This window comes from Cyrtonyx montezumae, unplaced genomic scaffold (assembly GCF_038088225.1).
Source record: "Cyrtonyx montezumae isolate F1298 unplaced genomic scaffold, pur_monq_1.0 scaffold_7, whole genome shotgun sequence".
In the NCBI taxonomy this organism is placed as follows: domain Eukaryota; kingdom Metazoa; phylum Chordata; class Aves; order Galliformes; family Odontophoridae; genus Cyrtonyx; species Cyrtonyx montezumae.
The window spans coordinates 34,805,455-34,828,804 of record NW_027072078.1 but is presented as its reverse complement, the minus strand read 5'-3'; the positions used below and the strand labels follow the sequence as shown (position 1 = coordinate 34,828,804).

Here is a 23,350-nt window from a genome sequence, read left to right as displayed (position 1 = left end):
CTTTCATTTTCCCTGAGAAGATTCATTTTGTCACAAATATTGCCATATATTAATGGCTCTTGCATAACCCACACTCACCTTGCACCACAGAACTGAGAAATTCATTACACTGAGGGTGAGGATGAGCACACTCACAGGAGAAACAAAGCATTGCTGACATTCACTTACATTTTGCCCCTGCTTCCTTTGGTGGAAGAGCAAAACAAAGGCAGGGATTTATTTCCCACTTATATGAGTTTGTGACCAGTTTACATACTGCTGAAAACTTCCAGTGTGGGAACAGGCTGATGTAATCACACCCTCCTTTATTGATTCTCCTTTCTATTGTGACATGCCAGCTGTTCCACTAATGCCATTAATTCCAATCAATGCAGCAATTAAGGAAGCCAAGGCAGGTGATGAGGCAGGTGCAGGCAGGATGGTGACAGCCCACCTGGGAAACAAACCACAGTGAGGTGGCACCAGATGGAGGGAACTGAAAGCATCACTGCACGGAGCTCCATCTCCCATGGCCACACTGCTGCTGGGAAGAACTATCTTCATGTCTTAACCTCGAGCCCTTTCAGAAAGTGCAAAGAGAAAAACGTGAAGTTGACACAAGCCACAGAAATGACTGTTCAGCCACAGCTCAGACTACACACCCACACCGTGTGTGTTGTGTGCACCTTCCTCACTTTGATACCAAACAAGCATTCCTTTTTACTCAGTTTTTCTACATTAATGACAAAACACCCTCCAATACTCCGTTGAAACAAGCTAAGCCTGAAATGATGTCTTATATTTGTCCTGTTTTCCGTGCTGAAATGTAACCAGGGTTACTCTTTTGGATGACAGTAACATGGAGCACCTGTTCCTGAAGCTGAAGAAAGCACCGAAACGCCTCCTCCATCACACATTTGGAGGTTCACTTTCTCTTCCTCATTTTATATCTTAGCAGGGAATCAGCATCCACATAGCACTCAGAGCCTGTGGTTTCATTGACCAGCTCAGTGTTAGCTCCAGCATGCACAAAGACAGGCTTTCATCTACACCTTGGGAGGAAAAAAATCATTCATGTCACATCGTGAAGGGACCAGATGGTGCTACCTGGATCTTATTAAGATTAGACAGGAAAACAACATCGGATTAAGCTAATTTAAGTTTACTCATCAGTGGTTGAGAAAGCCTTCCTCCAGCTGCCAGAGAGGGAAAGGCACTTCCATAGGGCACCCACTTCTCTCCAGTTGAGACCAGCAGCTCCATGCTGGGCAGTAGTTCCTCTTTGACTTGTCACAACTCTTAAATGAGGCAGTGCTGGGCTGCAGTTCAGCTTGTGCCACCTTCCAAGGATCCTGCCCCTAGAAGCATTGCTGCCTGTCTCTCAGTGAGGACCCAGACCCATGGCAGCAGCCTTCTGGGTGCAATCAGCTCAGCAACCCAGCAGTCTGCCAGCCAGGTACACGCTGAGAGCAATTCTTCATCCTGTACACAATCTCACTTAGCAAGAATGAAGCGGCTGCTGAGAGGTACCAAGAAGTAATACACTCTCACCGACTGCTTCTGCTGCCTATAAACTCATCAAGACAACAACTGGAGGAAGAGGGAAGAGCTGCCATGAGAGGTGGGGACCTTTCTAGGGTCAGGTTGGTGTGCCTCCTTCTTCATCAGCTGAGCAGTAGCAGACACATTATCCCTCCTTACGTGCTTATCTCCCACTCAGAAGCTTTCTGACCGCCAGGCTGCAATCCCAGGGATTAGCAGCAGGCACTTAGCTCCTACACATGCCAGAAACACAGAGCTGCTGGGACTCGAGCTGCAAAAATAGCATTTTCAATTCTCGTATCACTGCTCTGGGTTGTAGAACACAGAAAATCGGATGCATATATAAGGAATAGGCAAAAGAGTTTGAAAATTAGAGTAACGAAAATTAATTCAGGAAGACAGCAAAAGGACAGGAAACGTGCTGTCAACAAAATCTGGTGAGCTGCAAAAATAGAAACCTAGCAGTCAGAGACAATCAGACCCCCAGCAAAACGAACCCAAAAGCAAAAGCAGTTTCACAGTCAAGCAAACAGCGTGTGTGAGCACATGTGGGGGTGAGCAAGAAAAACAAGTCATTTCTATGCAAACTCACTTTAATTATGTTTTAAACACATACTTCTGAAACAGAGTAGAACCTATTTTCAGCACAGCATGGAGCCTGCAGGGAAACAGACAGCATGAGTTTAGAGGAGACATAAATAAGTTTATTCTTCTGGAGAGGCTTTGTGGGGGTGTGACATCTTGCACGCATTTCAGCTGTTATGTACGGCTGCAACAGATGAGAAAACTGTAAATTTTGTGAAGCATTAGCTAAATTAATGGATGTGTTAGTATCATCATTATGGTAACACACAGTATAGGGTCTAGAGATTAAAAGACTTCAAATAAATTCTAAAGCAAAAGCTCCAAAGATTGCAGTAACAGGTAGCGAACACAAAAGCAGGAGAGTAATTACTTGTGCTCCCTGAACAGAGCCCATTTAGGAACAAACATTTTCTGCACTGAATGAAGCTGTGACATCCAGGGGAATTTCTCATAAACAGGGACAGCAAAGTCAAGCACACAGAGCCTCGAGCTCTTCCTGCAGCGTGAAGGAGCTGCGCAGGCTGATTTCAGAACATTTCAGACCAAGGAAGAGAATAACAACAAGCTTTAAAATGAACAAAATGAATTTCGATACTGCTTAGTAAGTGGGTTAATATGTCTTGCCTTGTAAGAGCTAGCAACATTTCCAAGCACTAATAAGGCTCATACTGCTCCTCTGTCTCAGTGACATCCCATCACCGCCATTCACCAGCTGGTGCAGACACAGCCATAAATCCAGCTCTGCCTGCACCACGGGCAGCAGCCACGCTCTAGCAGGGCCACAGCAAGTCCAAATGTGATGCTTCCAGGGCAGGAAACTAGAGAAAAAAAATAGGAATAATCCTACTGAAACATACCAATAGTCTCTCCTGTTCATTATTCACAAGGTGACAAGGCAGGCAAATCCCTCTTTCCCTTCTCTTTATTTCCCTTAGTTTCACAGCTCTCTAACTCCTAGAACCAGCACCTGAGAATACAGAGAGCTGTTCTCATTGCTGTGAGCATCTCAGCACCACGAGAAGTTAATTCTGAACATTACATACCTGGGGAAGGACAGCACTGAGCCCAAACAAATACACCTTCTTGAAATGATTATGATGGAAATAACTTCAGAACACACACTTAGGGCAGTGAGGCACTGCTGCCCAGAGCTGCAATGATGGGGCCCTGAGCAGTTTGAGCTGGTGGGGGGCAGCCAGCCCATGGCAGGGGGCTGGAACTCATTGATCCCTGTGGTCTCTTCCAACCTAAGCCACTGTATGAAGAACTTAAGCCAATGGGGGAAAGCACATCCCAGAACAGACGTGTGGCACCCACCTGCCCCCTCCGTCCCACACCCAGCCACGCTCCCTGCTCTCCCCACCTGCTGTGGGCACAGATGGCCCAGCAGCATCCAGACCCAGTGAGCAGCTGACAGCAGCCCTCACTAATGTGGAGTTAATTACCAGCTTACCAGTGGGCAATCCCCAGAGGTTCTTACATAAATCCCATTACCAGCCTTCAGTCTGCAGGACAACACATGAGTTCTGTTTACAACACAGCATTTTCAAGAGAGTGAACACGACACTTTAGACCGTGTCCAACCCACTAGTTTTATGGCTTTTTGTTTCCCTCCTGTGTTTGGTTACTTATATACATTATACACTTTTTTCATGTGGCCCAAGAGAAGTCCTCTTTACTCAGTGCAAGCCAGGCAACCTAAAAGGTTGGACACCCATGCTTTAAACAAAGTGTGTATTCCACAACAACAGCACAGAGCCAACAAAGGCATAACCTGATCTGTCTGCAGGCAACACTTGTAACCCTGCTGAGGCCATGCACCTGCATGACTTCTGAATGCCTGAATTGATGCCAGCCAACAGAGATTACAGCCCAGCAAATCCCACAAGGCCAGGTGACACGTCACAATGCAGATGGCCTGGGAATAAAGTCAGAGGACATGATGTGGGTCAGCTTGCCCCATTTCCATACCAACAGCCTTGCTGATCCCCTCTTAGCAGTTTGGGGCCACTTGGAATATTAACACTTCTTACCTCTGTAAATGTTGACCGTGATGCCAAAGTGCAGAGCTGTCCTATCACTCGTTTAAAGATTTCCTTTCCATTTCCTCCCTTCACTCCACTCCACTGAGTTTGCCCATAGGAGACCACACAGGATGGAACAACGTGAAGCATGCAGTTCTGGTGCTAACTTATAATTTCTGCTGTAACACCAAAGGTTTCACAGGATCCAGCCTGAGTATCAATTCCACCCTAAATTACACAAAGCTCAAAGCAAATGGTATTTTTAATTAAAAATGCCTGTACAGGACTTTGCAAGCCAAGATTAAGGCTTACAATGGCACCATTTATCTACAGGCTGTTTCAAGAGCTTGCTTTAACTGTACCCACTGTGATAATTTACGAAAGTTCTTTCCTACTTTTTCCACGCTTATAGGATAACGATTCTGACTATAGAAGCACCAGGAATCTGAAAATACAGAGATGGGAGCTCCAAACTGCCACCAAATGCCCAGTACTTTCCCTTGCTGTAGGTCTCCTCGGTACAGTAAATCTGCATTAGCAATTACACTTCCATTCTGGCAGCATGTTTTAATTATACTTTATCATATTGCAAGAGAAACAGACTATTAGCAGCCGCTTTGTTTTTTTTTTAATATATATATAAAAACAGCCATCTCTCAATTGTTCAGTAACAGCACCTGAAACAGAACCATAAAGCCTTGAATGCTTCGTTCTTTCCTCATCATCCTATTTTCATACACGGTTAAGCTACAACCTCTCCACCCACCACCACCCCCAGCTCCCCACCAGCTCCTCCAGCACCTGGGGGCCCTCACCACCCACAGTTCCAGAGAGGCTCATCCAAAGCAGATGAGAACAGCAAAGCCCACTGTTTAATTTCTCTGAAAGTCCAGAAACCAAGCAGGTTACGTTTCCCTGTGGTTCCCAATGTGCATCCAGAAACACAGAAGATACAGTGCCTCAGATAAATGAATGACAAAGTTCCAAGCCTACAACCAAAGTTCATTCCACACTTTTTACCTGCAAGATTTATTTTTTACAGTACTACAAAGGATAATGACTGAAAGAATACATATTCATCAAACTGAGCAATTTTAATACACAGAAATGATATATTTACCATGGGCCACTGACAGTCCATACAGAAACCAATGCCAGTTCAGTGGCTGAAGTTGAGACGCACGACGTACTCACGGGTAAGCAGTACTTTCCTCTCGCCTTATCCTTCATGCTGCCATAAAACCCACACCAGATGAACACCATTTGCACTGGAGCATCTGCCCTGGCTCACGGCTCTTTGTCAGAGTAGTGCCAGAGCAACTTCTACACCTACAGAAAGTTACAAACGGTCCATAAGAAAATCATTTCAAGCACAACAGTTTAATTAACACTGGCTTTAAAGACAGCAGTTAGAAGACAGCGTAACACTCTCCCTGAATTCCAGCACCTTTGAAACTGCAACCAAGCAGCAAGAAATATACACAGCAACTATGTGCATTCTCTATCAGAACAATGTTACCCACACCCACCAGGAGATGCTGGCTTCCCATCAACTGCCAACATACTATAAAACCATTCTAACCAACTAAGCCAAGGAGGAGAAAAACAAACAGCCCCCATGTACAGGAAGTGCTGAATCACAGCCTGAACCACTGATGGATCACCTGAGGTGAGCACTGAGTCAGCCACAGGAGCACAGGTGAAGGCAATGCACCTGTGTGACCAGAAGGGGTGGAGTCTGGCTCCACCTCTCCCAGACCCCATTGAAGGGCTGACCACCACTGGGGAAGGATCTCTTTCTGGAAATCACTCCTTTGGAGTTTCCCACTGCAAGCCTTGGACATGGGTGAGCATTCCATCTCCCTGCTCAGCATCCATACCTGAACTATGTAACAACTCATTCTTAAAACAAAATGATTAAAGTACCCCTTATGTTTAAATATAAATGCTCTTTCACACAGCCTACATTCCCATTTCCTTGTCTTGTCATGTCACATAAGGATCAAAGTACCTACCACTGAGGAGTAAGCAGAGACATAAATGACAGGAAATAGAGAACCCTTGAGGAAATCAAATGAAATGCTTAAAGGAAATATTTATCAGTGATACAAATCTTTAATCTTCAAAACAGCAACAGACCTTAGAGGAGAGAAACCAAAAAGAAAACAAACATGGCCCCATCACCTCCTCTTCCTACCCCTCTCAGGCTCACTTTTGCATTTCCCCTCTAAGGAAACAATGTCCAGATCTTATTTTGGGGCACCCAAAGGCCTCAGAACACAGCCCAACATCGGTGATGTGTCATACAGACCCCATCCCACTGCAATGCGTGGGTCCTGGTGACAGGGGAGGTCACAAACCCAGGGACAGCTCCACAAACACATCAAGAAGACGACACCAAGCTGTCCCACACAGCTCCCTCTGCCTGTGCTAACACTATGGCAGGTTCAACTCCAAGCCACCATTTCCACCGAGCAGCAAAATGAGGCAAATTGACATTTTATGAAGTTTAAAACAAGATTATTTAATGCAGTTAAATTTTAAGACTATCAAAAGTGGAACCAACTGCTGAACCCATCAGCACTGAGGTCCCTATATGCTGTATTTAAACTTCCGAGAAGCAAGTAAGAGAAACTGCTATCATATAAAGCCTCAATCGAGACAATTTAACGCGGTTAAATTATTCCTAAACCATGGAAGACTGACAAGTTCTTTTATTACAAAGCGCTCTTATCGCTTAATGGAGAAAATATTTTATGATTAAAGTTTTATTTGGTTTTCAGATACCAACATCACTCAAGGAATATTGCTCCTGCAATTCGAGGCACTCCGGAGTGCAGCATTATCTCCGCGCAACAGCGAGGGAACGCGCAGCTGAACTCACTGCAGTGATTACACAGCATGCCACACTACGGAGGTCGATATGTGAGGTTCATCTTTGTTTGTTTGTAGATGTTCTCTGTCGCAGTCCCTCTGCACTGCCATTGAGTGCAGCAGGGCTGAGACCCCAATGCCAGAACCTGGCCACCTGTCTGGCTCTGCACCAAAACCTGGGTAATACACAGCTCTATCACTTTTGCCGAGCCTCGGAGGTGTGGGAATGTGAAGTTATCAAGAACGTGGTGGATGTAGGTCCAAGGCCTTGTGACTGAGGAACATAATCTGCTAAATGAAACCAAGACTGGCGAAGGCACTGGGCACATTGTATGTACTGTACCCATCCCTGCTCCCATGGAGGAGAGGAGCAAAGCACTGCAGCATAAACCTCTGGCACACGGCGAGGATCAGAGAAAGAAGCAATGGAGAATGAAGGGAGGAGAAGACACTGAGGTGTGCATTCACACTCCATCTGTGGCTCTTTGCAGCACAGCTTCTCAGGAGGCATACAGGCAGCTTCCCCCCCCCCCCCCCCCCCCTTCCTTACCCCAATCCAAAGCTCCAATTTCTAAAGCACTGCCACAGGTTTTCTGCACACAGAACAGCCACGGAGTGTGTAATTAACGATGACCCTCGAGAGGAAAGGGCTATTTCTGCCACAGCTAAGCCCAGGCATGGTGACAAACTATTAAAGCCATTTAGGGACTAAACGTTTCCAGGCTGCTTCCAACCTTAATGGAGCCCTGACAAGAGCTTTCCAACACAATGCCAAAAGGATGCAACTCCACATAAGGCACAGGCTCCTATTGTGTGTTAGTGACACAACCCAATAAAAAACCAAGACACTTTTCTGTATACTTGTAAACAGTTTTCAAACCACTGGAACAAAAATAATTGATCTTCCATGTGTTTTATTTTGCTGCTCAGCCTCAAAAAGAAGCTTTTAACTATTTAGTGTACAATCAATACAAAGGTGTCAAATGCCACACCAGTTTGATGCAGAAATTCCTGCAGTGCAGGAACTGGGGGCACCCAGCACTCTCACTGACCATAGGCCTAATCAACCAAACTAGAAGGTGAACAACACCTCTCTGCTGCCAGCAGCTGGGACACTGCAGAGGGCACAAAGCACCCAACACTGTTCACTCATCTCACTCACTTTCCTGCAGGGTAAGAACCCCGGGGTTTTGTGTTGGCTTAGTTTTCTTATTAATTGATTTTTAATACAGACTAGGCTCCCAAGGACAAGAAGGACGACATTGGAATAAATTTCACTCTGATTCTTCACTCTTTATTATGCAGATGAATGCACACTTCAGCTTGTCAGGTTTGGCAATCAGGGCTCTTGAGAACGTCCGCAGATGAAAACTTTCATTACAGATACAGGAGTACCCTGTACCACAGCTACAGAAAACAGTCTCCAGGAGCAGCACTCAGACACAAACAGCCAGGGCTTTGCACAGATAGCACCATCCATAATTGTTATTCAAGTCTCATACTGCACTACTACCGAGAAACCTAATTGAGAAGTGTTTCTCGGCGATAACACCAATTAGTATTTCCTGCAGTAGCTGCCCCCCAATTCTGCATCACTGATACTTCATAAGGGAGAGAAATAACACAAAAGGTAATCACAAGGCTTAAAGCCACTATTAGGAAAACCTTTCTGTCCCTTTGCAAAACAGAAGAGCTGCAGCACAGAGCCAGCCAACGTGCTTTATCACCTTCCAGTGCTGTATGTCCCCACTGCAGTGCTCACTACTCCAAGCGTCTTCTTGCACATCTTACAACCTACACAGAGCTCACACAGCATGGAAACTACTCCACCGTGCTCAGCTACACTGTGTAATTCTCAGAGCAATTTAAGGACTGTTTGACAGTGGATTAAAAAGAGGCTGATGGCAGACTGAACCTCATTTTTAAGCCTTGGTTCTTGCAACTAGGCTTGAGTACACGGACAGCACTTGCAGAGCTTTTCTGAAATCAATGAAGCTTCATTCAAGGCCTAAAGCACGGCATCAATAACAAAAAGGAGACATCATTTATCAACAATATCCATTATTAAAGCTGATGCTTCGTTTAGTTTCCATAAAACTAAGGTATTTGCAAGCCACTGGGTCTAAAAGGCAACATGTACTCTGCGAAAGGGAAAGCTGCTGGCTGAGAATTTCCAGTGATGTTATAAATCATCTGCTGAACATAAAAAGGAAACCTGAAAACCTACCAGTCAGCTGGAAAGCACATCCTGCCACCGCCAAAAAGCAAAGCTGACCTAGAACACCTGTTAATGCTATTAAGAATGACTTGAAGGTTCACAACGCAGCCAAAAGAATGACTGATTTCTTCTGCCTTGCAGTACCATTTATGCATCGTGCTATCAGAATAAAGGTTATGGTGAGAAAAGGTTAAGTGCTTAACAACACCGTGTCTCACACACGCAGCTCCCACAGCTCCTTATGGACAGAACAGGTCCATCAGCCAGGCACACACACAGCAATACAACAGATGAAATATCCTAAGTTAACAGCAAGCAATGAAACTTCATCACTGCAGCAAGAAGCATCTTGCCATCAGCCCTCCACGGCCTGCTGGAAAACATGACTCCTCTGCAGCCTGCTTGTTCCAATCAGGGGGCACCACATCTCCCAGGAACGCTTTCTTTTCTAAGTGTTTGCAATGAGATAAAGGCATCTGCTAAGCTCAAGTTTTCCCCTCGATCTTTAGGAACGCGTTTTCTTGAGCTGATCCAGAAATGAGGGTAACACACTGCCACAATACCCAAATCAGCACTTCAAGTTTTATTTGTCAACAAATGTGTGGCAAGGCTTGAGTGCAATGTACACATTCAGCCCTCCTTCCATTAAATCTTTATGGTGTGCTATTAAAAATATCTGCTACCATTGTTAATGCAGCCAACCCCGTGCATACAGTAATCCGACAGATAAACACGTTGCTATGGAAACCACCCAAATGAATGCCTTCTTTTCTAAACTTGGCCATAACCCCAAACTTCTCATGCAGCAGCCCAGCATTTCATTCACTTGCTTTATGGGATCACAACAGACCTTTTCTCTCTCGAAACAGAAACACATTACAGAGGTTGAATAAATGAACCCTCCCTTTACACCGAGTTTTCCTCAAAATAGCGTTTTAATAACTTGTCCTGGTTTTATGAAAGCCCTTTTGTACTACTTAAGAATACAGTTCATAATACAGGAACAGAAATCTGCATAAAAACATTAGACAGAAATATTAAGGACTTGTCACTACTGTATGGAAATCTAAAGCCTACCAGCACGTTACAAAGTGGCACATTAGTCATGCTGCAAAGACAGGCATTCAGGAATACAATTCCATCTCATCACTCTCACTCATTTTAATTAAAATAATCACACTTCCTTAACAATTACTATTTCAGTCATTGCACACGCTCCCTGTTTTATTGCTTAGAGAGCTCTGACTTCCCCAAGTTCAACACTTATTTTCCAAAAGCTTCTAAACAAGAATCATCTTCAAACACTTTAGAAGCTTTAGAAATTGAATATATTGCGTTTAAATAATTCTGAATTTGAAATTAAAAGATTTGAGGAGGGTTTTTTTTTTTTTTTTGCAGGAAAGCGTTTTCCCATTCCAAATCCCTTGGTCATGAATCAAACACTAACACAAGTGCACAACACCAAACCCTCTATGACTGCAGGATGTTGGCTCTTTCTGGGCTCAGAGAGCTCTAGAGCATGGTCCTCCCTCTCATGCAGCCAGGATGGCAGCTAACAGCCTGCTAATAGCCAGCAAGCCTCCAGCATAGCAAACTCAAGCAGGGGTTACATGAGTCTCTTGGCACTGTTTGAGATGATCGATGGAAGATCACATTGAAGCTGAGCAGGTGGGAAGCTGCAAGACCTTGCCCTGTATATGGATGCCCCTCCTAGCACAGCACCTTTCTCTGACCCCCAGACACATCCTGAGCTTTTAGCTGCCCACAGCATGCAGCCCAAAGGGATGCTGGCCTTTTCTTGGTCTCCCAGATGCAGTTTTGGATGGAGGGGGCTGCAGGAACCAAAGCGTGGGCCTTTTGGGTCCCTGAGAACTACTCCAATTCACGGCAAATGAAAATAAAGCTGAAGTGGCAGGCCATCAGACTACCTTGGCTTAAACAGCATTTCCTTTGTGGGAAGCTTAGCATGCTGAGCAAGCTGACCCCGAGCCTGCACATAAGCACTCCTGCTTTAAATACCAGAAGGATTATTTCTTCAGGCAGCCCTGAAAGCACCCTGCCCTGCCTTTTGCAAGCCTTGCATGTTTCAGAAGAACCATCTGCTAGGAATATTAGCTTGAACACAATTAGTTCACAACGTAAGATTTCATCTGCTATCTTTTTCCTTGGGCAAGCAACTTATGCATCCATCTCTGTCATTTCACCCATTTAAAAAGCAAAACAACCAAAAATACAAAGCATCACAACAGAGCTGTCCTTATGTCCTTAAAAAGCACTTGGAACAGAATTGTTATCGATACCAACAGTGTTATTTCAGGGTTTTTTCGTGTGTTTGAACTTTTCCCTTCCCTTCAGAGCCCTGCTGAGCCAGCTTGAGCAGCACACTTCAGCTCCGGATGTCTCCAACACATCAACAGCTGTGGCCCCTGCTTCTGTGGGAAGGAAAGGAGGGGAACAGCCCTGCATGCAGGCTGGGAGATGCCCTGCTGAGACCCCCTGACCAGCTGCCTCACTGTGCTTTAGTCCAGAGAAAGGCCAGACCCAGCTCCTACTTCACATGATGCTCTACACAAAACTTCCCTCTATTCCAGATTTCCTGAAGTGATTTAGGTATGATTAGATATGCTTTAAAATCTCCTGAAATTCCAGGCAAAACCTGAGCTCCCAGAGAAATCTCTGCTTTTGTGCAGCCTGCTACAAGACATGAGGTGCCTCTGAGAACAGCAAGGAGTGCAAGCCTTCCCCAACTCTACTGGCTGCTTTTGCAAGAGCTTCCCCACACCCTGTATGAAGCATGCCCTGGGAACTTACTCCTCTGTCACCTCAAGATCTGTCAGGCATCAGCCACCCACAGTAAGCAGTAAGGGGAAAGCAGTAGTGGGAGAACACAACCCTACAGATGCAGACTCCACACTAAGAGGATGCAGGATGCTGATATTTTCACAGATTTCTGCATATGCCATTGGTAAGCAGGGACTGCCAAAAGACTGCCCAGTATTCATTTTCTTCTAGGGCAGGAAGTAGGTTTAAGAAATAAGCATCATTTACTTCAACCATAATACAAAAATAGATACAAGTAAAGATGGCTTGAGTGGAAGCCAGCTCCACATTAATTGGGATAACACTTGCAAGTTGTTAAGCAATGTCACTAACCAGCACAGCGACAGCTCACTGTTATAGCACCCAGCTTTTGTACTTGTCACTTGTCTGCTGCATCTTGAAGCGTACATCAGAGGGGGACTTCTGACAGCTGCGTTCAGTCTATGAACTGTCACCACTTACACTGTACACCTACTGCAAAGTTGTCTTCATGAATCATTTACAGAACAATAATTAAGACTAAAAAGGCATGGAAAGCTTCCTCTTTACTTCTATGCATGTTCTACATAAGCAGAATCTTTCCTCCCTAATCATAAGACTTCAAACACTGGATTAAGAAATAAGAATTATTTTGTTTTTTCTCTTCCACGTACCAGGCATTTTTTATTGCTTTTGCTGAAAAAAAAAATAAATATGTACAGGATTCAGGCTTCAATATGGTAAAAGGTCACACCCTGAGATATCTGCAATTTTGAAACCAGTGAAATAAAACAGAGTATTTCAGACCTTGGTATTCTGTCTGTCTGAATTGGAAAAATGATTTAGGAAGTACACAAAGATATGAGAAAGATAATTAAAAAAATAATAAATCTGTGACTGTGAGAGGTAGCTTAGACTTGGCACTCACCCCTCAGAGCAGGCAGCAGGGACCTCTCCTTCTTGTCATCGCATTTATTACATTCGCTGAAGTACAGAAGTAAGAAGACGTCCACGAGCACCCACATGAGAGAAGTGGCCAGCACCACCTTGCAGTAAGCAAATCTCCTCATCGCTCAGCCTCCTTCCCAGCTAAAGCGCTAAAGAAAGAACGCTGCTGCTGAGATGTACCAAACTCCCACAGCTAAAATCCAACATGGAAGCAAAGATGCACATCCCACTGCAATTGAAAGAAGAAAAGGGCTACATTAGCTAACAAGTACAGCCTGAAATGAAAAAAAAAAATTAAACATCTCAACACTACTCTCCATTGAAGTGCAGTGTGCAGGCACTTTTCATCTTCCAACCCAAGGCCTTTCTACCCTCACCCACGAATACCAGCCATTTAAATGTACATATTTCACAGGCAGTCTCTGTATGTACTTTTATTTAGAAACACAGCATGTATTCCTCAATCATTTTAATGATATTCTAATACAATGTAATATATTCTAATAAAGAGCATGCAAAAGGTCAAAGTAGTGCTAACAGACAGTGCTAACCAAGGCTCCAACCAGTTCTAACCAGGAACTTCTTTGAATGTTAATGTCTAACACAAAGTTGTCTTCTTCTGCCTCTAATACACTGTTTATTATGCTGCTTTAAATACGTTCTGTAAGGACTGGAAGCAAATTGATTTTTTTTTTAATTAATCCTGTTGAATTGAAATTGAATACTGCCTTAGCAGCACCAAAGATGTCTGCAAAAGAACATGGCAGCTGCCCACCCACCTCCTGAAGCTCTTCCCTGCAACGCTACGTTTGGGCACCAAAAGCTATGAGAGCTGTCCATATCCAGCAGAATAATCACAGGGCTCAGTGCGGGCGCAGAGCTGAGCTGCTGGAAATGAGCTCTGGGGAGGACCCAGGTGGGCAGCAGGGTGACCACCAGCCAGCAGAGCACCCTGGTGGCTGAGACCAATGTGATGTGAGAAAGAACTCGACACAGTGAGCGCAGCAGCCCAGGGAGGTGGGGCAGCCTCCCCTGGAGCCTTCATACCCGCCTGGACACTTTGTGTGCTGCTGCTGCTGCAGGGAACTGCTGGGGGGGTTAGCACGGGGAAGCTCCAGAGGTCCCTCCCAGCCCCCATGGCCCTGGGATTCTCCACTAAGTTAGATGACCACATGTGGACAGCTCACTCGTACCATCACATGCTGCACTACATTCCAGCCCTGGGAGTTGTGCTTCAGCCTGAACTGCAGGACAGCTGTCCCAGCACCTGCAAAACAAAACACAGACAGACCTTACTGCTCTGCTGCCTTTCCTAGGATGGAAACAAGCTTCTCAGAAAGGACACTCTCATAAACCTTGCCTGCATTTCAACCTACTTATCTTAGTTCCAACATATTCGATAAAGAGACTTAAGTTACAGTTTTGTTTCACTTCATTTGAACAAATGAGTGACAGAACAACTTGAACATGCTTTTCAGATATGTGCTTGAAGTGCTGCTTTAATACGTAGCAATCAATAAAGCTGCTCATCCGCCTTCCATGTAAGCACAGCCCACAGCTCCTTTCCTCACCAGAACCACACACGGCCTGTCAACTCAGAACTGCACTGCCTCTTGTTTCCACTTAGCATCATTTATTTTCATGCAGGAAGGGTTCAGCGATAGGAAAAAAATTACAAAGGGGGGAGGGAGAAGGAAAAAAAAAACAAAAAAATGGCACAGATCTTTATTAGGGAAAAAGGAGGAGAACATGCAGAAGCGTTCACCCCCCACACAGCCCTGTCGCTGTGCTGGCTGTAGTTGGCTTCTGTAGCCTTGAGTAGTGCAGTTATTTGTTCAGCACCAGCTGAGACACAAAGGCACGTCCTCCCTGAGCACTTAATCATACAGAAGAATTCTTTTCTTCACCAGTTCTTGGTTTAATACAACTGAGTGAACCTCAGCAGTGCAGTGGTTGGAGGGATGAGTGGAAAAATCTATTCCCAAAGCTCTGCTGGTCCTAAACCAACTGTGCAGGAACCACACCGTGGCCAGGAGCTCCAGTTTGCAGGGGTTAAAATAAAGGCAGCGTGACAGGTGATTATAAAGCTTTTTTAAAAGACAATTACTATGTGGTTTGCTTTTTAAATAATTAACATTCCAATTAAATACTCATCCCACTACTTAGAAAAAAATCAGACCTGCTTTAACACCAACCCCCAGCAGATGCACGGTCACTGTGTCCCTCTGCACTGATATATACCAGCTGCCAAGTGCCCCAGCCCCAAGCTCTCTGGCCCTAAATTGCTTTGATTTGGGACTTCAGTAAAGCCTGCAGTACTGAGGCTTCAGAGGAGGAAGGGGAAGAGAAACACGCCGGGCCTGCCAGCTACCACTGCAAAGAACAAAGCTGATTTTAAACAGTAGGCAGCTGCAACAAAGCAGGGAAATCCCTGCCCCAAAACACTGCAGTTTGGCAGCGCTGGAAGCAATGAAGGCAGGGTTTTATAATAGAAAACAGGATGCAAATTTAGAACTCAGCTGCACTGCCAGGCTTTCCTAAAACTGCCACAGCAAAATGCAGCACTAAGAGGATCTTACGGAGGTGACAAATTCAAGCTCTGTCAAACTAGGAGAATTAAAGACAGCCCCAAAAGCTGACATTGCCTCTCGGTTTCTGAAACAGCCCAGAGCCCACTTCTACCCAGCACACACGGCACACAGCACTGGGTACATGCAGCATGTGCCCAGCATTGCTCCCTGCATCCCACCTGCTACACATCCCTGGGGATTCAACACTATGCCATTCAGCACTACTCCATCCAGTTGCCTAAAAAGCTTTTAACTGAGTTTACAAACCAAAACAATCACACTTTCGTCGAATACCACGGCAGCACAGATCGGGGCCAGGACTCCAAGGAGCATCCAGCACCAGCTCTGCTCCCTGGTTACGTCCCCACAGCCCAGAGCTGACATGCAGCCCCACCACTGCACTGACCCCACCACAAACAGCAGACCTCACACCAGCACTTTCCTGCCATTGCTGCCTGCGGTACGCCTGTTGATTATCCCGACCTGGGCTTCTCTCCATCCATTTCACAGCCCAGCAGTTTCCTCTGCCTGCTTGTTGCCCTCACCCCACTGTCAGTGCAGCTAGCAGTGATTTCAGGCTCAGCTGTGGATCTGAGACAGCAATTTCGGCGACACGGTAAGATTCTGCACAAAAGTTCCTCCAAAGAAAACGAGAAGTATCGCGCAGCGCTCACTGAGCACTGACTGGTTTAATAGGAAAAGCACTGTTCTCCCACAGCATCTTACTGCATGTGGAAGCTCTCATGTTCTCCTCCTGAACTAAGAGCACTGGGGGAAAAGCACAGTTCAGAGCTGCGAGGGCAGAACACTGCTTCCACTGACCCCCAGGGCTACGTCTCAATTACTGCATGCAGACTGCAGATAACAGGTGCTCTAGGAAGATGATAAGTGGATGGACTTACATTACTGTTATGACTCTAGAGGCAATTTCCTGCCTTTTCATTATTTAATCAAGGTATGCTGCCTTCTCCAGTCAATCTGTGACTCACCACGTGGGCTGTGCTTTTGAGATGTGCAACTTCACCACCTCAATCAGGGCTGCAAGCTCACCCTACCTGACATCTCTATACATCTGTAAGCCATCTCCATTCACAGCCTTCAGTGCTCCCCTCGTACTCGAGCAGATTCAGGCTAGAGGCTAAGAACCAGAAACCTCAGGATGCCCACAGATACTGTGATGATACTGAGCACAGGAGTGTGGTATGTGAGAAAAGCAGCTCATTTACAATATTTAAAGCACTGCTAATAGAAAGGTTTGGCATTTTTGCCAACCTCTGCTGCAGAAACAGAGTGCCACATGGGCAGCACCACACCAAATGGTGACTGGCCAGCGGGGAGTGACAGAATACATCACTGCACCCACGTGTGCTGGGGCCAGCACATCCCCAAACGAGATCTCCAAAGCTAAAGCCCACTGCTTACATTCTGGTGCAGTGTGTGCCACGCTGTGTTATAAATAAAATCCATCAGAGTTGTTTCCGGGGAAATAATCATTAAAAAGCTGAGGAAGCAAATTTGCTTTAAAAACTACTAAGGAACGCAATCCTGTTTCTTGTGACACACTCAATACATTTTGAATCCATTTTGCTTTCCAAGAGTTAACACTCATCTAACCAGACCTAAATATATACTAAAAAAAAAAAAAAAAACACCAACCATGAATCATTACCCAATACCGTGAGCAGTTCATTAATTCATGTACAGTTACCTGAAGAACTCAGAATGCTCGGACTGCCAATCTCAGAAATGAATACAGCAGCTTTCACGCTCAACAAGGAAAAGAAGAAAATCAAGTGCATCAGGTTAGAGCTACCCAGAGCTTTGTGTCTTCAGATGGAGTTTCTCCCCCTCCTTCCTTTCCTGAAATAGACAACTTGACATTTAAAAGTCAACCTATTCTTCATTTTAAAAAGCGGTTCCGTGACTCTGAAATGAAAGTAGAAAAGGCTTATTAATCCACCTGATCAAACCTGTTTGTTATAAAAGGCTATACTCTGTTTTCTGCTGCTTTGTTCAGACTATACAAGCAATATACCTATTCTTCCCCCAGAATCAATACCTCAATGCAACTCACCTCCCAGGTTCCCGACACCCAGACAAAGAAAGCTTTTTGTGCTCACAGCAAACTCGCTGTAAGCCACTTAGCTTGCAAACGATGTCAAATTGGTAAAGGATTCCTTTGCCTTCAGTCCACGCCTTCACATACTTGCACTAAGACATGCTGTTTCCACAGATCTGCTGGCACAAAGCACTAAAAATGTAAACCCCAATTAAAACACTGATCTAAGAGAACACAGGCACCAACTCAGCCAGGTGGTGCCTCCCCTCCCCTGCAGCACGCAGGCAGGATCCCCCTGCAAGCTGCTGGAGACCCCCCCACAACTAATTAACAGAGAAACCTGACTACATCTGCTCTGCCTTCAGATTTCAGGCCACTGAAATTAAGAAGTACTTGAGTGGTACTGATGACTTGACAGATACCACCCAGAACCAGCTTCCAAGCCTTTCAAACACCAATGAAACAGCACAGCAAGTCAGGCAACAGGCAGAGGAAAAGCCACGGGACAAGCACGGGGGGGAAGCACACAACCCAAGCAGCACAGCCATGTACCAGAGGATTTCTTCTGGCAGCAGGTGGCTTGCCAGCACAGTGCCAGGCATCCCACAGAGATGCCTGCCCACTGAACTGAACAGCCTCCCCATTCATTTCAATACGTACCAAAGGAACCCCTCCTGGCAAAGCAGAGCTCTCCCACTTCCAATCCCACAAAACAAGTCCTCAAAAAGCAAGGTTTGTGAATAAGGAAAAGGCCATTTCTGACAGTCTGCGCTTTAATTTCACATCATATTCGCTCCAACTTAAAAGCCAGTCATCAAAAAGTGGTAGAATATACAGAAAGAAAGTAGCAGTATATAATCCCAAAAGTTTTGGGAGAAAAACAGATCTGCTAGAAGCGTACAGGCCTCACTACACTGAACAGAAAAACTGCATATCACAATTCCCTATGTTGATAAAAATGATTCTCCTATATTTTCAGTGAAAGCACTCTCTCAAATTCATCCACCAACATCACACATACAGAAAAAGCTGATCTTGAGAAGCAGAACCAAAAGAACCCACTAGAACGGTAAGCAGCGTACAGCTTTGTAAGTTTTCTTGTTTCCCAGTGTTTCTGCTCGCCTCCTCCAGCTCTCATTTCCCCATCATCGGGCAGAGGGCAGTCGGTGCTGTGCTGCACGCTGCCTCAACCCAAAGTGGCACGAGGAAAGCAGCGCTACCTGATCCTGCAAGCAGTGCTCAAAACATAAACCGGTAGCAAGCTTCTGCTGTGGGTGGTAAGGAATGATTTACAGCTTACCAATCCCTGGCAGTAGGGTTCCGGGGGCACAGAGAGCGATAACAGATACACCACTTCTCCCTTTGCTACGTATTTTGGGTGAATCGGAGTTATCTTGCTGGAGAGCCAGGAACTAACAACACAAAGCCTGGAGCCACGCAGCGTTACATCCATACCCACCTCCATTCGTACCTGAGAGGCAAAGCTGGTCGCAGCCCTCCTCCTGAAAGCTCACGTACAGCCAGAGGAGGCTGCCAGCCGCTTCCCCCCCCACCCCGTACCAGCACCAGCTCTCACCATCACACACGCTCATCCTCTGCAACCTGCACGAACGCAGCCACGGGAAGACACGGCACAGACCCGGCCCCCTGGAGCACCGCTACGGCGGAGAAATCAACTCCTAACCCTCACCGAGCTGATCTTGGGGGGGACCCAAACACACCTCATTACGGCCGCGCTTTAACGCCAGCCACAAACACCTCCCGATGTAAAATACAAACCAATCCGAAAGCACTCGCAGCAACGCGACGCGATTTGCAGCCCAGCAGAGGAGAGGGAGCAGCGGCTGGGGAGCATCACAGCAGCACGGGCAGCTCGGAGGATTTACGCCGCTCGGAAAGCAGCCCGAGGCCCCGCGGCAGCTTTCCCCCCTCCTCCATCGCTCCTCCCGCCGCTTCCACGACCGTCCGAGCGAACCGCACGGAATTCAGCGGGGAAAGCGGCGGCCGCGCAACTCCACGCCGCTCTGCAGAGCACCGCTGCTCCCACGGAGCCGAGAAGGACGCTCAGGAGCCGGCAGCGCGGAGCAATCCGCCCCGCAGCCCGGGATCGAGCCGCGGGGACATCGCAGCGCTGCCGCGGTCACACGGGCGCCGTACCTGGAAGCAGCACGGCACTCGAAGTTCCCCGACCCGGCTCCGGGCACCGCTCAGCACCGCCCCCCAGCGCCGGCCCCGCCCGGGGCACAGCGCGGCGCCGCCGCCCGCCTCCTCCTCATGGCCGCCGGCAGCGGGACGGGGCGCAGCCCGGCGCTCCGATCGGCGGCCGCCTCTCCTCCGCCGCCTCTCCTCCGCCGCGCCGCCCAACGGCTGCGGCAGCGCCCGGCTCCCGCGATACTTGCGGCCCCGGCACGGCGGAGCCGGAGAGCACGCGGCGCGGGGCGGCGGAGGGAGCGGCCTCACCCCGCCCCGTCCCCGCGGCTGAGGGCCCGTTCCCGCGCTCGGTGTATATCTGGGAGCAGCGTCCACCCTCACAGCCACCCAGCGATCACAACGCGAGGCCGCCGCTTCTGCCCCTGACTCCCCATCTCTGTGCGGTTCTTGCGGCGTTAGGACGCGTTTACCAGGGGCATCTTTCAGTGTGCTCTGAGATGGCACCCAAATAAATAATCCGATGCCGTCCGTTTCTCAAAACACCGCCATGGCAGCTCAGCGTGTGTGATGTACGCAGCCTTTAAAGGATTCAGCTATTCCCAGTGCAGACTTAGTATAGGAAAAAGAGTGCTTAGTCTGGTGCATAGGGCACAGGATGTGAAATCCGTCGTGCCGTGTTTCTCCAGGCTGAGCAAGTCAGTTCCCCTGCATTGCAGCCCTCCTATCTCCATCCTCACGCGGGTGTTGTAAGCATTAATTGCTTTCTGTACTGTACACGGAGATGCAGAAGCACGCATCACCTACAGAGGCACAAAGCGTTCTCTGCTCGCTTTTAATAACGACAGTAGGTGTTGAACTTCTTGAAAGTTTAGGAAGATATTTCCCAAGTCGAAGCAAAAAAAAAAAAAAAAGGCCTTTCTTACTTCTTCCTTTCCCTTTCATGTGCACATTTTTCTCCAGACATGTGCTGTATGGCGTTACAGAGCATTAACTCTTTTAGAATAACATACCCCTCAGAATTGAAGAATGCAAAAGCAAGCTGTGGAGGTGCAAGAGCAAATGAAACACGTAAGGTTTGGCATCTGAACTTTAAATGCATGGCTTGTGTAACAGTAGGTTTCCTGCACGGTAGCATCATTTCCCACAGCTGAGCAGCACGCCCACAACCACAGCAAAGAGAATTCTGTTTCTTTGAGGGAAAAAGTGCAGTATCAGTGCACAATAGCAAAGGGCACATAGCGTGTCCGTTCCACAATGATCTGGAATGGGCACTAGGAAAGCAGTATGAGAAACAGAGAAAACCCCAAGGAAGCCTTCTCTCAGCAATCAGAATGGTGGAGTTGCCAGCATGGGTGCTGGAGCAGGTCCAAAGAAGGGCATCAAGTCTCTGAAGGGCTTGGAGAATGTGCCTTACAAGGAGAGGCTGAAGGAACTGGGGCTGTTTGGTCTGGGGAAAGGAGACTGAGGCAAGACCTTAGTGCTTTCTTCCAATACTTGGAAGGTACTCACAGTGAGAGCAGGGCTGGGCTCTGCTCACTGATGAGGGAAAAAGGCCTTAAGTTGCACCAGCGTAGGCTTAGTCTGTATACCAGGAAGCACTTCTTTACAGAAAGGGTTGTTCAGCACTGGAATGTGCTTGGCAGGGAGGTGGTGCAGCCACCATCCCTGGATGTGTTCAAAAACCATTTGCACGTGGTGCTCAGGGCCACGATTTAGCAGAGGGTTGTTAGAGTGAGGGCACTATGGTTAGGCTGTGGTTGGACTTTATCTGCAAGGTCTTTCCCAGCCTGAGTGGTTCCACAATTAAGACCACTGCATGTAGCATCTATTTTGCAGAAATTCTGTCCGTTTCCATCAACATCTCTTTCAGCCTCCCGTGACTTTTAGTTTTGACAACAGCTCAAGGTGCAGAACTCCAAAAAGAATTGTACCTTTTTTGTAAAAGTACCTCAGCTTCACCACATTGACTTTATCCTTACTGCTTAGTCAGTTTCCCATTACACAGAAGCCACTCAGCAGCTTCACTTCTAATCATCTTTCCCTGTATATATATGTGTATGGTTAACAGAATGAGCAATGCCAAATGGCATTGTAGCTAAGATATTTTACAGATGGCATAATTAGAAAGATTATTATGATGAAAAGGGACAACCAAATCAAAGGAAAATGCTCACCCATGTCCTAGGCTTGCAGTTAAAAACTCCAAAGAGAGTAATCTCCAGCAAGAGAACCTTCCCCAGTGGTGGTCAGCCCTTCAATGGAGTCTGGGAGAGGTGGAGTCAGACTCCACCCCTTCCCATCACACAGGTGCATTGCCTTCACCTGTGCTCCTGTGGCTGACTCAGTGCTCACCTCAGGTGATCCATCAGTGATTCAGGCCGTGATTCAACAGTTCCCATACAATATATATATGTATTTTCCTACTAGAACTTTTTCCCACCTAGAGAAAACAGGAATGCAGACCACCCCTTGCTTCCCAGAGGTGTGAGCAGTGCAGTCAGACCACTTACCAGCAGGTTGCTTTTCTGATCTCTAAGCTCAAACAGGAATTGAATAATGCTGAAATATAACCAGTGCTTTCTTCTTGACAAGTACATCTCAATATTGTGCTGTGCTATTTAAAATGTATATATATATATAATTGTGCCAAAAAATGTATTCCTAGCTCTACTGGAAAATCTACTGTGACCTTCCAACCAATCTGTCATGCCAGCAGGTAACCTTTTCATTCTTGGCAGATGAGGATGGGGAAAAATTTTATGTATATCTTTCTCCTGGAGCAGATCCTTTGACTTGTGTATGGTCGTATGCGGAAAGGAAAACATAGCCGAAGGAAGAGCCAATTTGTTTTCATCTGAATTTCACATCAGTAATTACACAAAATATGGTATTCTTTCCTACATCCTAATAGAAATAAAATGGGCTGATAGATAACTGACTGACAGTTATTGCATGTGTGCTGCCTGTCAGTGTAATCCATTTATTATTTTTAGGTAACAGCAGCCTATACTGTTCTACTTACTCAATTTTATTGCTTTTTCTATATTATCTTCTCAAATGCAGGACCACAGGTAAACCAAAAGTAACCATTCATCAAACTCATGGAACTACCATTTGTAATATTAAAGCCATCACAGTTATTGCATCCATTAATCCCACACCTCCTCTGACAGCGGCTTCCTTTACAACTGCACAGCCCAGTTTCACCATTTGGAAATAAATTGGATAACCTCTGAGATAAATTTCCCTGCCCTGTATGAGAATGTTGAAATACCCTTGCATTTAAATACTTTATGTCCTGTACTCACTTCATGTCTTCCACAGAAATCTTGGAGCTTTTTTAAAGCGGGATGTGACAGCGAGTCCTCTCATCTGATATAGCAGGTGTGTGTAATGATGAATTATGTACATTTGGCTGTGATTCTGTTGCTTCAGACTTCAGTTTCCTCGAGCCTCCTAGACACACGTCATGTGGGCTTTGTGATTTTAATTTTTTTATGTATATTTTTTCCCATCTTGGTAACTGCCTGTGTCATGGCTTCTTTATGTATAAAGGCTACATCTGGGTGGTCCTGGGGAGGGGAGGGAGAAGTAAGGGCAT

At 46.3% G+C, this 23,350-nt stretch overlaps 1 protein-coding gene across 1 annotated transcript in view; it reads right to left on the bottom strand.

The window, feature by feature from the left end:
- Positions 1-14,209, bottom strand: part of GALNT13 (polypeptide N-acetylgalactosaminyltransferase 13) — a 64,031-nt gene extending 49,822 nt beyond the window's left edge. The window contains exons 1-2 of the mRNA XM_065750869.1: positions 14,157-14,209; positions 12,950-13,198 (exon numbers count right to left, since the gene is read on the bottom strand). Of these exons, the coding sequence (XP_065606941.1) occupies positions 12,950-13,091 (142 nt within the window). The 5' untranslated portion in view covers positions 13,092-13,198; positions 14,157-14,209. The remainder of the gene's footprint in view (positions 1-12,949; positions 13,199-14,156) is intronic.
- Between the last annotated feature and the right edge of the window lie 9,141 nt (positions 14,210-23,350).